Below are 14,220 nucleotides of genomic sequence, written 5' to 3'. Positions count from 1 at the left end.
AAATGGTTTGAGGAATAACTCTAATTTTGAGATGGAAGTTATGAAGCTTATAGCTCAGGTAGGATACACATCTGAGACCGTTTGCCCTGACAGTTCAATTTTAATTTTTTTTCCATTCTTGGATTAAAATTGTAACTGAACTAAAGGACTTTGCACTCTTTAGTGTATTTAAAAAGGAACTTGGAAAGCAATCATTGATCAAGTCAATGTAAGCTTTACTATCAATGTAAAGGGGCTGCATTTCACTCTTCCTGAAATGCAGAAGCAGAATTTTCATTAGGACATAATTCCATTCTCAGTGCTGTACTTTGGTGCAAACATCTTGCTTGAGTCTGCCAGGATTTCAGGCGGCAGCAAGTTCTAGAGAGTAGAGATGACTGTTTCTGGCAGTATAAAAATGACTGGATTCCTTGCATGAAACTGTTACATTGATTAGCCAACAATTTGATCACTGCATGAGCAAGAAAACATCTCTCTCAAGAAATGGCTTCATCTTTGATGAAGGCTATCCATTCACCCAGGCATTTACATCGTGCTCATTATAGAGGCATACAAGTTCATGATGGGAGAGGAGAATCTATTGATTGCACAATTAATCAAGGGCAAAACAATCTTAAAAAATAAAGAGAGCAAACAGTAGCTACATTGTTTCTGTGTCTTACCCATTTCTAGAGCAGCTGTTTGTTTGGTATCTAACCACTTTAAACTTCACATATTTTTCTGATTTTTTTTGAGGACTAACAGCTCTTAATTCTATAGTCTACTAGTTTCTCACATGTTGACTTTTGGCTCCTTTTCACTATGCATATTAGTGAAGCTAGATGGCTGAACTGCCAATGAAACAATCCACAACACTTTGCTAACCTATATTTCAGGACAAGATTCTTAAAACAGCTAATTGTTAGATATTTAAAGTAGACTTGACAAATTGGCAGGGCTCATCTTGGCTGGATTGGTTGCATGTGCACATGTACCATATGTCTTATATCCACTGAGCACTCAAAACCCCCCTCCTTCTGATCTGTATGCTGCAGCCACACCAGAATATCATCTTCTGAAAACTCATCAGGATTTAAATTTATTAGGAAAAAGCTAGATTCACTTAGACTTGCCTTAGCAGGAAGTCACCCTTAGTGACATAGAGCAAATGGATACTAATCTGCAAAGATTCTGGTTTCTATCTACAATTACTCTCTTGCTCTCCTTTCAGAGCTCTTTTGGTAGCCCAAAATTTCCCATTTGTTTCAGTCAGTTAGGGACATTAAACTCTTATAAGTTTTCAGGAAGAGCATGTTTCCTTCTTTGTTGAAAACTGAAACATGGAAACTGAGGTGACCATAGAAATGACAGATTCTGAGGTTCTAAAATTATGTTGGGGTTGGGCTACCTAACTTTTATGTTGAATTATATAGCTTTCTGGCATTAACTTTTCTGGCATATTCTTACTACAATCTCATATGTGAGAGCTCACTGGCTATTATTCACGTAGTACATTATCTGGCTAACGTAATATTAGTAGTCCAGAAACAGTGAATCTGGTCCAGATTTAGTCCTATTGCTCTAAGAAGGTTCAAAGTGTATCTTGTGATATGAACACATAATGCTGTTGATTCCAGTACTAAAATTCAAGTTTTTCAGCATCACTCGTCTTAGAATTTCTGCCAGTACCTGGTATGTTTAAGTTTTGTTGTGGTTTTCATAGGAACCTGGTAACAGAAAGTGCACTGACTGAACACATGCCCTTAATATTAGGAAGGAGGTTATGAGCATCCCGAATTACTAAAATGCCACTTCCTTCCTGCCACTGCATAATGGCAGTGTCTATGCCAACAGTATCCAATGGGGAGTCTGGAGCAAACCTACTCCATTATCTGTTAGATTTCTGCTTCCTGTGGAATATTGATCAAGGCCTGAGTTTAAGGAGAGAGAGACAGAGTGGTTCCTTTCTCAGTACTTCAGCTGAGTTAAGGCAGCAGCTTGATATATTGCCATTTATACTTCATTGGTGCCAGCACACAACAAAGAAACATATCTGCAATATTGTTTATACACTTGAACAGTAGAAAATGGAAGAGTTTTTTGTACTGCTCCTGTGTTGGGCCATTACAGCGTTTTATGACCCTTCCTTTATCACTGACTGACATCTTGGTAGAAAAGTTTGAAGACTCTTATTGTCTATAAAGATACTTGCCAAAAATGATTATTTTTGGAGATTCCCTGAGCTTAAAGGTGAGGAGTCAGCAGTTTTTGCCAATACAAAACTAATATAGGATATATTTTTTGGACCGAATTTTTGCTTTTCACAAATCTGGGTCTCACTTTTTGTGGGAGAAATGTTTGAGTGAAATACATGAGCTCATAATTACCTTCTAATTGGTTTAATATTTTAGATGAATTCTTGAATTAATTAAGTACTCTCCAACTGGTGGCCCACAAATCACATGAGGTCCACAAGGGGTTAAGCTTCATAGATTCGTAGATGCTAGGATTAGAAGAGACCTCAACAGATCATCGAGTCTGACCCCCTGCCTAGGCAGAAAGGAGTGCTGGGGTCAGATGCCTATCCAGCCTTCTCCTAAAGACCCCCAAGGTAGGGGAGAGCACCACCTCCCTTGGAAGCCCATGCCAAATTTTGGCCACCCTTACCATGAAGAAGTGTTTTCCTGATATCTAGCCTAAATCTGCTCTCTGTCAGTTTGTGGCCATTGTTCCTTGTTACCCCAAGAGGTGCCCTGGTGAATAGAGCATCTCTGATGCCTTGCTGTGTCCCCCTAATGAATTTGTAGGTGGCCACAAGATCACCTCTCAGCCTTCTCTTGCAGAGGCTGAAGAGGTCCAGGTCCCTCCATCTCTCCTCATAGGGCTTGTCCTCTAAGCCCCTAACTATACGAGTGACCCTCCTCTGGACCCTCTAGAGTCTATCAACATCCTTCTTGAAGTACGGTGCCCAAAACTGGATGCAGTACTCCAACTGTGGTCTGACCAATGCTGCATAGAGGGGAAGTATCACCTCCTTGGATCTATTCATCATTCATCTGCTGATGCATGATAAAGTGTGGTTATGCTTTGGTGATGATTTTGTCACACTGACGACGCATGTTCATCTTGGAGTCCACTATGACTCCGAAATCCCTTTCCGCTTCTGTGTGTCTGAGAGGGTCACTTCCCAGCCAGTAGGTGTGCTGGATATTTTTGCGCTCTAGGTGCAGCATTCTGCACTTGTCTTTGTTGTACTTCAGACTCCTGTCCAATCCCCACATCACTCTGGCTGCAAAGCAGCTGGAGTCTCTGGGCTCCCCTTCTCCTCTGGTTAGAGCTCATGAGCCTGTGTGGTGCAATGGGGTGGGGGGGGGAAGAGAGAGCGGTGCCTGGTGCAGCAGTGGAAGGGGGATGTCCACATGGGCACATGGGACAGTTGGGGTGGGGGTGCAAAAGGGGAGCATTCACATGATGCAGTGGCCTGTGGCTCAGCTGGTGTGGTCCAGCCTGTGTGCAGCCCCCAGGGCATGTAAGCCCCTGGGACTTAGAAGTTGGACAGCCTTGAATTAATTAATCTAAAGGTAACTGGATGATATGCAATGGACTATGACATAAACAGGCTAGAGAAGATGATCTAATAGTCCTTTTTAAGATTGAAATGGTATGACTAAATTAGACTTGTCTTGTGTTTGTACTGTATATATGCATTCACACATGGACTACCTTGAAAAATAACAAATTATGGATATATTTTAAAAAATGATTATCCTCTTGTTTTCAAATGCCGTAAAGTTTCTACTTTAGTATTACCCAGCAGTAAAGTAATGTATCTGTGTGTATCTGCATGAACTCAGCATAATAGTAGTTTTATTTATTTATTCTATTTACAGTCCATTTGGAGCTGATGTATCACGAATAATGGATCTTTACTAGGCCCACATCAACGACAGGTGAGGTAGCATACAGTTAGATTAACTATGATCAAAGACATGATTTAAGTCTAGATGACTGGAATCCCAAGTGAGTGAATCATTCTAGAGCAACTGAGAAAGGTTTGCTGTGAACCTGTTTAAGCACCATGAAAATGTTGTGTTGCTTGGGAAAGGCAGCAGGTGTTGTGTAGAACAGAAATCCTTCACTCCGTTGCAGCAGACTCTCAGACACCTGCTCAAATACATTTCAGTATTAACTAGGACTGTTGTGGGAAATTGGAAAGCTTAGGCTTTCCACCCATTCAGTTTGCCCCTGCATCAGGGATTTGAGTTCAGTCCCAGTCCGTAGTGACTAAAAAGTCATACCACCTGTCAGTGGCATGCGTGTAATTGTGTCATAAAACGAGAGAAAAATAGAGCAGAAAGGGAACTTTAAACTTCATTTGTTTCAAACTCCCTACCACCTACTCAAGGCAGCATCATCTATACCGTTAAAGGCGAGTATTTGACTAACCAATACTTAACAGACATACAAAAATGAGAGGTTTTGACCACTAGCTGGTGTTTGGCTACTATCTTTTCTAAGTACAGAAGCAAAACAAGAGCATTTAAACTGACCACCATGCAATTCTACTTTTTTCACAACTGTGACATAAAGAGGCAGATGCAGAAATCTTTGAAAGTTTGTAAAAACATTATTTTCTTGGTTGAGTTCTCATGAAACCTGGTCCAAAGCTCAGTGAAGTCAGTGTAAAGATTCTCCATGACTTCAATGAGCATTGGACCAAGCCTGGAGACAGTATGTGTCTACAGGAATATTTGTGCAGCAGTTAAGTTCCCTGAAAAGGGAAGTTTGCTATGAAAATGGAGACAGTCACTAACTTAAATTTTGTTCAAAGTCCACTGACAGCACCGGAAATAGCCTTATTGAATCCTCAGAACATCCTTCTGATATAAAATACACAATTATGGTCAAGACACGGGACTAGGAATTGTGAGATTTAAGTTCTATTCTTGTCCATGTGACAGATGTGCTGTTGTGATCGTACACAAGCTGTGTCACCATACAGTGCTTCAGTTGATCCTTCTGTAAAATGGGGATAATATTATATTGCCTACTGCAAAGAAGTGTTGAGAGGAATGAGTCATTTTAAACTGTTTGAGATTTTCTGACAACAGATTTTAGGGAAGTACACAGTATTATTGTTGCAGCAATTACCACGGGAATGTGCCTGTGAAAAATTAACCTGAAATTATTTGATACATTAATGATTTTACAAATCCCTAGCAACTCCACTGGCGCCAATGGAGTTACCCCAAATCAGTACATGGCAGAATCTGGCTCTAAGCAAAGACAAGCATATACAATAACTTGTGGAGGAGAGATAAAACTTGTATTATGAGCAGCTTCTGAAAATCACCAGTTTTGTTTCCATTCCTTTTGCTAAACCACAGCAAAAACAAACAATGTTTCATTATTAATTGAATAATGTAAAAACATAAGTGGTTGTAATAAATGTAATGAGAAGAAACTGCAATGAGAAAACGTGGTACAATTATTACAAGTGTGTGTGTGTATGTGTGTGTGCGCGCAAACGCACACATGCATGTGTATGTCTATAAAGGAGCTTATTTTCACGCATCAAGGATGCCAGAATTCTTTTTTGGCTCTGTGGCTAGGAACAGACGTTGCATTTGTCTTTGGACAAGTTGTGCTGGTGTTCGTCCCAGAACAGAAATATCAGTATCTTGGGATTGGCATATACGCACATCATCCTTCTAATCAGGGTTTAGTGAGAAGGTGAAAGCAGTGCTGCTTTTTGCCATTGATTCAGTGATGCAGTCCCAGGATGTCCTTTGCAATGTCCCAGGATAAAAAAAATTGCATTTTATCCTTGGATAATATGGTTTATTCTGAGATAAATGCAACATCTCTTTTGTAGCCTGCAATTTGTGAATTATGCTGCTATCTTTAAAATGAGATAAGTAAAGGTGCAAATATGAGAAGCTCTGTATATTTAGATTCTTCAGAACAATGCTTTTCAGGTAGCCCTTCTCCCTCTGCCTTTTTCTGTGTTCCCATACACCTCCCAAAGTCCTGGATGGTTCGAGATTATATTACACACCACAGATGTAGTGATAAACAGCTCTGCATTTTCATATGCAGAACAAATTATAACTTTTCTTATCGCAATCTTGAAATATTTCCAAACAAAAGTTAGAGTTACTAAAAACATCCTGTTTCTTTATCTCCTTTGCATTAACTTCACTGGTATCCTATTTTTCATTGTTCCAAGATCAATACAATGCCCAGATTCTGATATAACCTAACGGTTATCAGAGACAAAACAAATGAAGATGACAACAGGCCCACAGACCTTCCTGAAGGCAAGCTAACTTTTGCAAATATATCTACAAGTGCACAGCTCCAGAACTAGAAAATCCTCTTGAAGGAGAGGCTGCAGCAAGTAGGAAGCAGTGACAGCTTCTCTGCTGCTGGGACCCTGGAATTGGATGATGCTGACTAGGAAGGGAGATCAGTTGGGTCAATTAGATAATGTCCTCAGTGCATCTCTCTGTCTAGGGGATGTTTTGGAGCTTCTGGTGACAAATAACATAGCCCTTCTCTGGAAGACCTTCAAATGGAGAACAGGATTGGAAATATAATTTACCCTTCCCTGGAAGTGAACAGTCATCAAAGTAAATAGGACCACGCTGTACCAATGGGGTAAAGCTGGCCCTCTGGCTGGGATGGGTGACAGTGCATAGTTTTAAAGATGGCCACAATACAGAGACTGCCCATAAAAACAGCAGCGGAAAGATGAACAAGCATAAAAAATGGATCGTGAGCCTACTCATCACAGGACCTGCACAAAAAATGAACAGAGTGTGATAGGTGTGATATCAGACACAAGAGAAAGGGATATGGTTACTACCTGTCCAACTGATACGCACAAGATATGGTTGTCTTTGAAATGCTGGTACAGCAGGCTCAGTGCATGGTGATGATTCAGTCTCTGGAATAATTTGAAATGGCAGTCACGCTTCTGAAAGAGCACAAAGTCCTTATCTCCCTTTTAAAGCAAAATAGCTACAGTACAGAAAGAGAGGATGGAAGGCTGAAAAGCATTACAGTAATGCATATCAATGAAAAGCTCTTCTTGGCTGAGGCACCTTCCCACAGGCTTCACCAGTTCCTCCAAGTACCTTTGGTGTTGATCTGGGAAGGGGTATTTATTCTCAGTAGCAAAAGCAAGGACAAACACTTGCCATTGCCTTGCTCTTGCCCAATCAATCTGCCGTACAATTGTCAAAATTCTCAGCTATCCACCTGTGCTAAGGGGAGGCCAGCACAAAGAACAAGGGTGGGACAGGCCTTTGCTATATGGTCCATCTTCAGGGCTGAGTGAAGAAGCTTGCCCCCAATATGCTTGGGTTTATTTATTTCCAGAACTATGTCCTTCCTGACTTTTTAATAAATGTAAGGCCCCAATTTTTAAGGAAAGAGGCTCGGGGCCATTAACAACCTTAAAGGAAATAAATCGTTAATTAATCTGGAGAGAGAAGCTTTCACATAGGCTAGGGACAGAAATTACAGATAAACTGGTTTGTCATCAGAAACTGGTTTAAACCTCTAACAGAATAGAAGTTCAGTGCACATAAACCAGTTTCAAAATGGCTGAAACTGGTTTAAGATAAACCTAGTTGAATGTAGTATCAGACTTAACTGATTTGGGTCAAACCAAACCGGATTATGAAACTTCTGTCCCAGACCTCTTCCTGGTTCAAGTTCAATCACAGTTCTCCAGCATCCCAGCATGCTTTCCAGCCCAGGACTGGGCTATTCTATCTCTGCTGCAGCAGAGAAGGGTTGGTGAGGGCGGGTGGAGGCAGGCACCATTCCTCCCCAGCAAACCCTAACTGGGTTCTGGGGCTGGAGAAGTGGCTAAAATTCCCTTCCCCTGAGTACAGAGATGCCCTGACCTGATGAATTTACTGCTGGCTGTGACTGTGGACTATAAATCCCAGAGGCACCTGGAAGCATGAAGAGAAAGTGATGAGCAACCCTGCAGAGTCCCATTGCTGTAATTCTGGACTGAAAATCCCAGAGAGCTTGGGGGCAGCAGGAAGAGGAAGCAAACATACAGCCCATGCTGGCTATGTGCCAGAGAGTTGTGCTCCAGCACCCCTCAGCTTCTGGCCTGAGCCACTGCAGGCATGTGGCTGCATTTCCTGAATCAAAAGTGAATGTCTATCCAGTTGTTTCTCAGTTTCATCTCTGCAGCTTAGACTAACCTGCAGAGACTTAAATGATTTAGCTTCGGGCTTTTTGACTGTCTGTACTTAGCCATAGAGTTGGTCTGGCTTTGGAGGTTCCTTCCAGCCCTACTTGTCTATGACTTTATTTTTAAAAAAGGCACAAATGGCAAAAGTAGCTGTTTCCATATACCCTTTCAGACCTTTCCTGCTTAATGAAATAAATGTTGCCATTGATTACAATGAAAACCGAATCACGCCCAGATGAACTGAATATGGAAAAAAACCCAACTAAGTCAACAAAGACCTTGGTACCTGCTGACAGAGAATCTGGAAGCTGATACACAGAGCTGGCATGAAAAGGCTTGAAGGGATTCATTTTATAGCCCCAGGGACAATCGGAATACTTCACATTCTAAACAGGTTTAAAAAACTGCACTCGAGCTGAAGAGAAAAACAGATGATATATCCCCATTTCAGGGCCATAAGGTCAGGTTTGTTATGCATTATTATTATTTGTACAGCACAACTGTAGTGCAAGACTAAAAGGGAAGTGTACACACTCCCCTGACCAGAGAAGCTTACAGTGCAAATAGAGGGACAGCTATAGGGAGACTAAGAGAATAGGATAACCCAGCATACTTTTATTTGTGTATTTTAATAGATGAAGTAGTAAAAAGGATTGCTTTTATTAAGGTGATCTGTTAAAAAAAGCTCTTCCATCAAGAGCTAGTTGGGAGATTCCTGTGCATTCCCCTCATGCACCATCACCAGGAGAATGTTTTGATTAGGAAATAGGGCTGTATTCTAAATAAACTGAACTGCTAATCTTGTGTTCCCAAATAGCCTTTTTATCTTCCTTTTTTACCCCGCAACCTATTCCCTTTCTCCTCTTTCTGTCCATCTGTTTCTACCATTTCCACTATTTCTTCTATTTGTTTTCCTTTGTCTTCCAATGTTTCTTTTCCTGTTTGGCTTTCCTCCCTACTTCCCTGCAGTCCCACATTTGTAGTTCTTCTCCCACTCATCCTTTCCCACTTATTCTTTGAGTCCCCCTAGAGAACAATCTCTCTCTCCCCACCCTTCTCTCTTTCTTTTTTTTTTAAATCACTCTTCTCCCACAGTTTCTATCTTTTTCTCTTTTCTCCTAATGTTACACGGTGGCCGCATCTGCACTTTACTGCAGAGTAGACTAATTAGCTGCAGAGTAAAGCGACACATCTACACATGTGATGCTATTAGGCTGCAGTAAACTAATTAACACCACTGTAAATTAGTACTATGGCGGGAAGAGTGAAAGGGATTGAGTTGGGGACAGTACTATTTTATGGAGGAGTAATTAACTGAGATTAAACGAATGTGTAGACGTTGGCCATGGGTGTAAACTGCACCCAGTCAGCCCTGACAGCAGGAAGCCAGACTCCTTCCTCCTTCCTAGCCACATGGCTCTCCACTTTCAGCACCCTTGTGAGCCAGCCAGCTCCTCTGTCACCCATTTCCTCCACCAGGAGCCTGTGGCAGAGCAGGGCAGGAGTGGCCCTGGGGTAAACTGCTGCGCCCCAATTCAAATTGCTGCTATCCCAGGAGCATACATAGATGCTGTGCCCAGGGGTAGTTTATTCCATCTCAAACTGCTCCAGAGTTTATTGCTTCAAATTAATTACACATGTAGATGCACCCTGTCACTGTTTGTGTTCAAGATCTTTTTCCCTTCCCAGTTCTTCCAATTCCAGTCCCCTCTGGCTCCTCTTCCTTCTCCCTTCCCTTCAGCAATTGATTTACTTCTTCCCCCCACCCACAGATTGACTGGCTCCTTCTTTTCCTATCTTTTCCCCATATCCCTCTCACTCTTCCTGCCAGACTTCCTGGCAGGCTACTATCACTCTGCTTCCTTTCTTCCTGTGTTCCAGGATTCAGTCCGGGTCTCCCCCTTCCTCTGATGCCTGCTACACTCCTTAGAAATGCCCCTCATCCCAGCCTTCCCTATGCTGTGCTCCAAGGTCCCCTGCCATGGCATGCTCCAGGACCAAGTCACCAAGAGTGCAACCTCTTCAGGGGTCCCTGGCTGCCTCTCTCTGCAAATGCTGATGCCTCTTTCTCAGCTATTATTGCTGTTATTATTACTGCTAAGCCACAACTTGATCCACATCTAGTGCTGCTGTCCCATCTACTTGCCAACACTGACAGAGGCCAATCAACCATCCACTAAGCAGTGGTTATGATGTAAGCCTGGGACTTGAAAGACCTTTGTGCTAATCCTGATTCTGCCACTGACTTCCTGCATAGCTTTAGGCAAGTTACCTTGTCTCTCTGCCCTGCTTTTCAGCACTACTGAGGTGCTTCATTCTTAGTTACCTTTAAGGATCTGGACTGTTGCACTTGTTTCCCAGTCAGGAAATGGAGGCAGTAATAGTTCCCTTCCAGGTAAGGGCATTTTGGAGTCTGAGCCCTCTGTAGTCACTTATTTTTGACTACAGAAAAACACTACAGTAATTCTTCTGTTTCAAAGAATGCAGAAAGATCAAAGACCACAACAGGTCAGATTGGTTTTAACACTGGGGATTCCTATTCAAAATCTCTGGGTTTATCTGTTTCTGTGGCAGAGGTGCTGGCATGAAGTGCAGCATGTCCCTGTTGCCTTCAGGGAGCCACAGACAAGGGGCTGAAGGCAGAATCTGCTAGGTGGTCTCCAAGGCAGGGCAGAGTGATGGAAGGCTACAGGGCAGTGTTAGTGACCTAGGACGGTCGTTCCTGATCTTTTTAGACTCGAGGGACCCCTGGATACACTTGAGGAACCCTTGGGCAGCCTCGAGGAACTCCTAGATATATTTGAGGGACCCCTGGGGAGACTTGAGGGACCCTTGGAAATCTTCAGCTCTTCCTTTTCACTTCTGTCGGACTATAGAAAAACAGCAGAGCAGGTCTGTGGTATTGAAGCCCGCAGAAAGCAAGCCCACAGCTGGGCAGAGCGCCTTTAACACTGCGGATTCCTGCTTGAAACCTTGGGGGTTTCCCCGTGAATCTTATTTGCACTCCTAGGGTCGCTATACCAGCACCCTCGAGGGGCTCTCGAGGCACCCCAGGGTGCTGCAACCCCCCCTGAATCAGAGACTCGGGACTGCGGGAGGAAACCCAGCCAGTGCCCTCCTCCCCGCAAGCCCCCCGCCGCCGGGCCCCTCCGCGCAGCCCTCGCCCCCTCCCGAAACTTCCCGCGCAAGTTGGGGGGCGGGAAGGTCACTTTGAGGCGCGGCCGGGCTGCCCGGGGCGCTGCGCCAGCGCGCGGGGGAGACACTGACCTTCCACCTTGGTGAGGGTGAGCACGGGGCTGTTGCAGGCGCTGAGCGGGGCCACCCTGGCCGAGTGCTTCTTCATGGCGAGCCCTGGAGCCGCCGCGGGTGCCTACATGCTGCGGCCGGCTGCAGCGCCGGGCCCCCCGCGCCCTGCCCGGCGCTGCCCCCGCCTCTGCTCGGGCGCCCCTGCCCCTGCCCCCGCTCCAGGCAGCGGCTGCTCCCCGGCTCCCAGCCTGCTGCAAACCCCACGTCACATGCGGAGCCGCTCCCGCCCTGCCTCCTCCCTCCCTCCTCCCTCCCGCGCTGGGCGAGGAGCGCCGAGCCGCAGTCCGCCGCGAGCGCGGGGAGCTGCGGGCAGCCTGCCCGGCACGCACCGCCGGCCGACGGGGCCCCGGGCCCGGGCTGCGGCTCGGGGCGCCTGGACACGCGCTGCCCGCCGCCGGGCCGAGCGGGGGCACCTGCCGGGCAAGGGCCTGCGGGTACTTCCAGCACGTGTGTGTGTGTAGATGTGAGTGTGTGCGTATATGTATGTGGATGTCTGTGTGCGCGACTGAGGGTATCTGGCGCCTTGCCGGCGCCCAGCACTGGCCCCGGCCCCCACGAGCTGCGGCTGCCGCCGCCAGCTGGGATTAGTTCCAGCACACACACGTGTGTGTGTGTGTGTGTGTGTGTGTGTGTGTGTGGGCGCGTGCTGGTGTATGCGGGTGTACATCTGTGTGTGTGTCTGTGTGTGCAGGAGTATGTGTGGATGTGTGTGTGTATGTGTGTGCAGTGTGTGTTTATGTGCGTGGATCTTTGCATGTATATGTGGATGTGCATAGGGGTGTGTGTGTGTGTGTGTGTGTATGGATGTGCAGGAATTTATGTGCGTGGATCTTTGTGTGCATATGTAATGTGTACAGGTGTGTGTGTTATGTGTGCGTGCGTGGATCTGTGTGTGTATATATGTGTGGATGTACGTGTGTGTATGTGCATATGTGGATGTGTGTGGATGCATGTCTGTACATGTGTGCTGTGTATGGAACTGTGTATATATGTGTGTGTGTAGACATGTGCATGTCTCCTACTAAACTGGGAGTAATGGCATGCGCAATGCCCCATGTAGGTGCAGGCACAGCTCTGCCCCACTGGACCCGCTGGGGAGCCCCTGACTGCTCTGTGGCTAGAGGACGTGGGTCCCCCAGGTTGACAGAGGAGCCCTGGCAGCGAGGGCTGGTGCCTGCAGCGCCCTGTATGGACTCTAGGGGCCAGCGCAAAGCCAGCCCAGCTGGGCACCACCCAGCTCCTGGGACAGTTCAGCCCTGGGTTTCACAAGGAGGGAAAACAGATGCATCTGGTTTGCTTTCCCTGAGCCACAGTTCCTCTATTTGCCTACATCAGTCCTTCTTCCTCTCCTCTCCAAATTAACCAGGCCCAGGGCACGTCTACACATGTGCTTTAGTGTTTATACAGGTGCTCTGGGAGATGGGGAGTGCTTTAGTTAGAGCAGCTCGGAGAGAGCCTGGAGCATCAGCTGCATCAGAGTCCCCCCGCTGAAAAATGGTGGCCAGGGTGCTTTAACTTCCAGGAGCTGATACAGGGGGATGCTGATACATGTGACACTGGAGTCTGCTGGAGCATGGTCACTACAGTGTGCTCCCATGTGTTGTAATTACAGTGTGTTGGAACAGCCTCATTGCATGTGTATAGGTATCTTAGCCTATTTTAATGCACATTAAAGTATTATATAAAAACATGTTTTACTTAATGTAAAATAGGCTAATGTGCATTAAGTATCACTTAAAAAGCATGCTCTTTAATTAATGCGCATTAAGCCAGGCTAATATGCATTTTTCCTAGTACCTCACAATAGGTACTTATACATGAGCAGGGAGGAGACTGCTGCATGCTGTAATAATTAGAGTGGGTCGGAGTGTGGCAATTACTCTGCTCCGGCAGCCTCCAGTGTTTTATATGTAGTAGCATCCTGGGCTTCAAAATGGTGGTGGGGACCTTGAACTAAAGCTCATTTGAGGCACTTTAGATAAAGTGCCATTTTGAAGCACCAGTGCTGATACACAAGATGCTTGGGGCACCTTAATTAGAGAGCAGAGCCAGTCTAATTAAAACACTTCTCTCCTGGAGCACATGTACAGTCGCCCCTAGGGCACCCATGCACATAACCTCTGCTCCCACGTATGCTAACTGGCATGCATGGGAGCAGACTCGCTGTGAGCCCCTTGAGTGTCTGTAAAGATCCCCCTAGGTACTAGATTCAAGGTATTAACTAAAGCGAGTTAATGCAGGTGTAGAAAGCCCAGTCTTTTTCATCCCTCCCCCCATGGAACTTCTCCCTATGTTCTAAGTGCCTTTACTGGCTTGTCTCTGCTCCTTGCTTTTCCTGCTAGATCCTTGCTGAAAAGGGCAGGACCAGATCTGGACACAGTAATGAAGATGAGGACGCGGCACTCATTTATACAATGGCATTAAATACCGACAGCGGTAGTCTCCATCCCTTTCTTAGCCCAGCCTGACAACTCCTGGTTTTTAACCCAGCCCTGCACGAGTACTACCGTGACCCCACACTGACACACACGAGAGCCCAGGTTTACTCACGGCATGTTGCTGACAGGTAGAAACTTTCCCCCATTATTTTTCAAGCACGTTTTATTGCCCATCCGTGTTCGCGGCAGATTTCCCTTGCTTTGTGTGCATGGGGCCAAGTCCCAGCGGCAGGACCGGGACTCTGTAAGCTGCAAGGGAGAACAAGAGGAAACCCCGCA

The 14,220-nt window shown here is 45.5% G+C and overlaps 1 protein-coding gene and 1 long non-coding RNA gene across 4 annotated transcripts in view; one reads left to right on the top strand and one right to left on the bottom strand.

Moving 5' to 3' along the window:
- LOC109281233 (uncharacterized) overlaps positions 1-5,520 on the top strand; it is a 133,699-nt gene extending 128,179 nt beyond the window's left edge. Inside the window, exon 3 of the long non-coding RNA XR_002087818.2 lies at positions 3,870-5,520. This is a non-coding gene — a long non-coding RNA (uncharacterized LOC109281233). The remainder of the gene's footprint in view (positions 1-3,869) is intronic.
- The window catches only part of SLC35F3 (solute carrier family 35 member F3), a 346,640-nt gene that overhangs the window by 102,856 nt on the left and 229,564 nt on the right, over positions 1-14,220 (bottom strand). The window contains exon 1 of one of the 3 annotated variants that reach the window (XM_019479846.2): positions 11,465-11,624. The exons of the other annotated variants lie outside the window; for them this stretch is intronic. Within the exon in view, the coding sequence (XP_019335391.1) occupies positions 11,465-11,540 (76 nt within the window). The 5' untranslated portion in view covers positions 11,541-11,624. Of the gene's footprint in view, positions 1-11,464; positions 11,625-14,220 lie in introns of those variants that run through there. 3 annotated transcript variants of the gene reach the window in all.

The sequence above is a fragment of the Alligator mississippiensis genome, chromosome 1 (assembly GCF_030867095.1).
Source record: "Alligator mississippiensis isolate rAllMis1 chromosome 1, rAllMis1, whole genome shotgun sequence".
NCBI classification, from domain to species: domain Eukaryota; kingdom Metazoa; phylum Chordata; order Crocodylia; family Alligatoridae; genus Alligator; species Alligator mississippiensis.
This window is presented reverse-complemented; position numbering and strand designations above follow the sequence as displayed.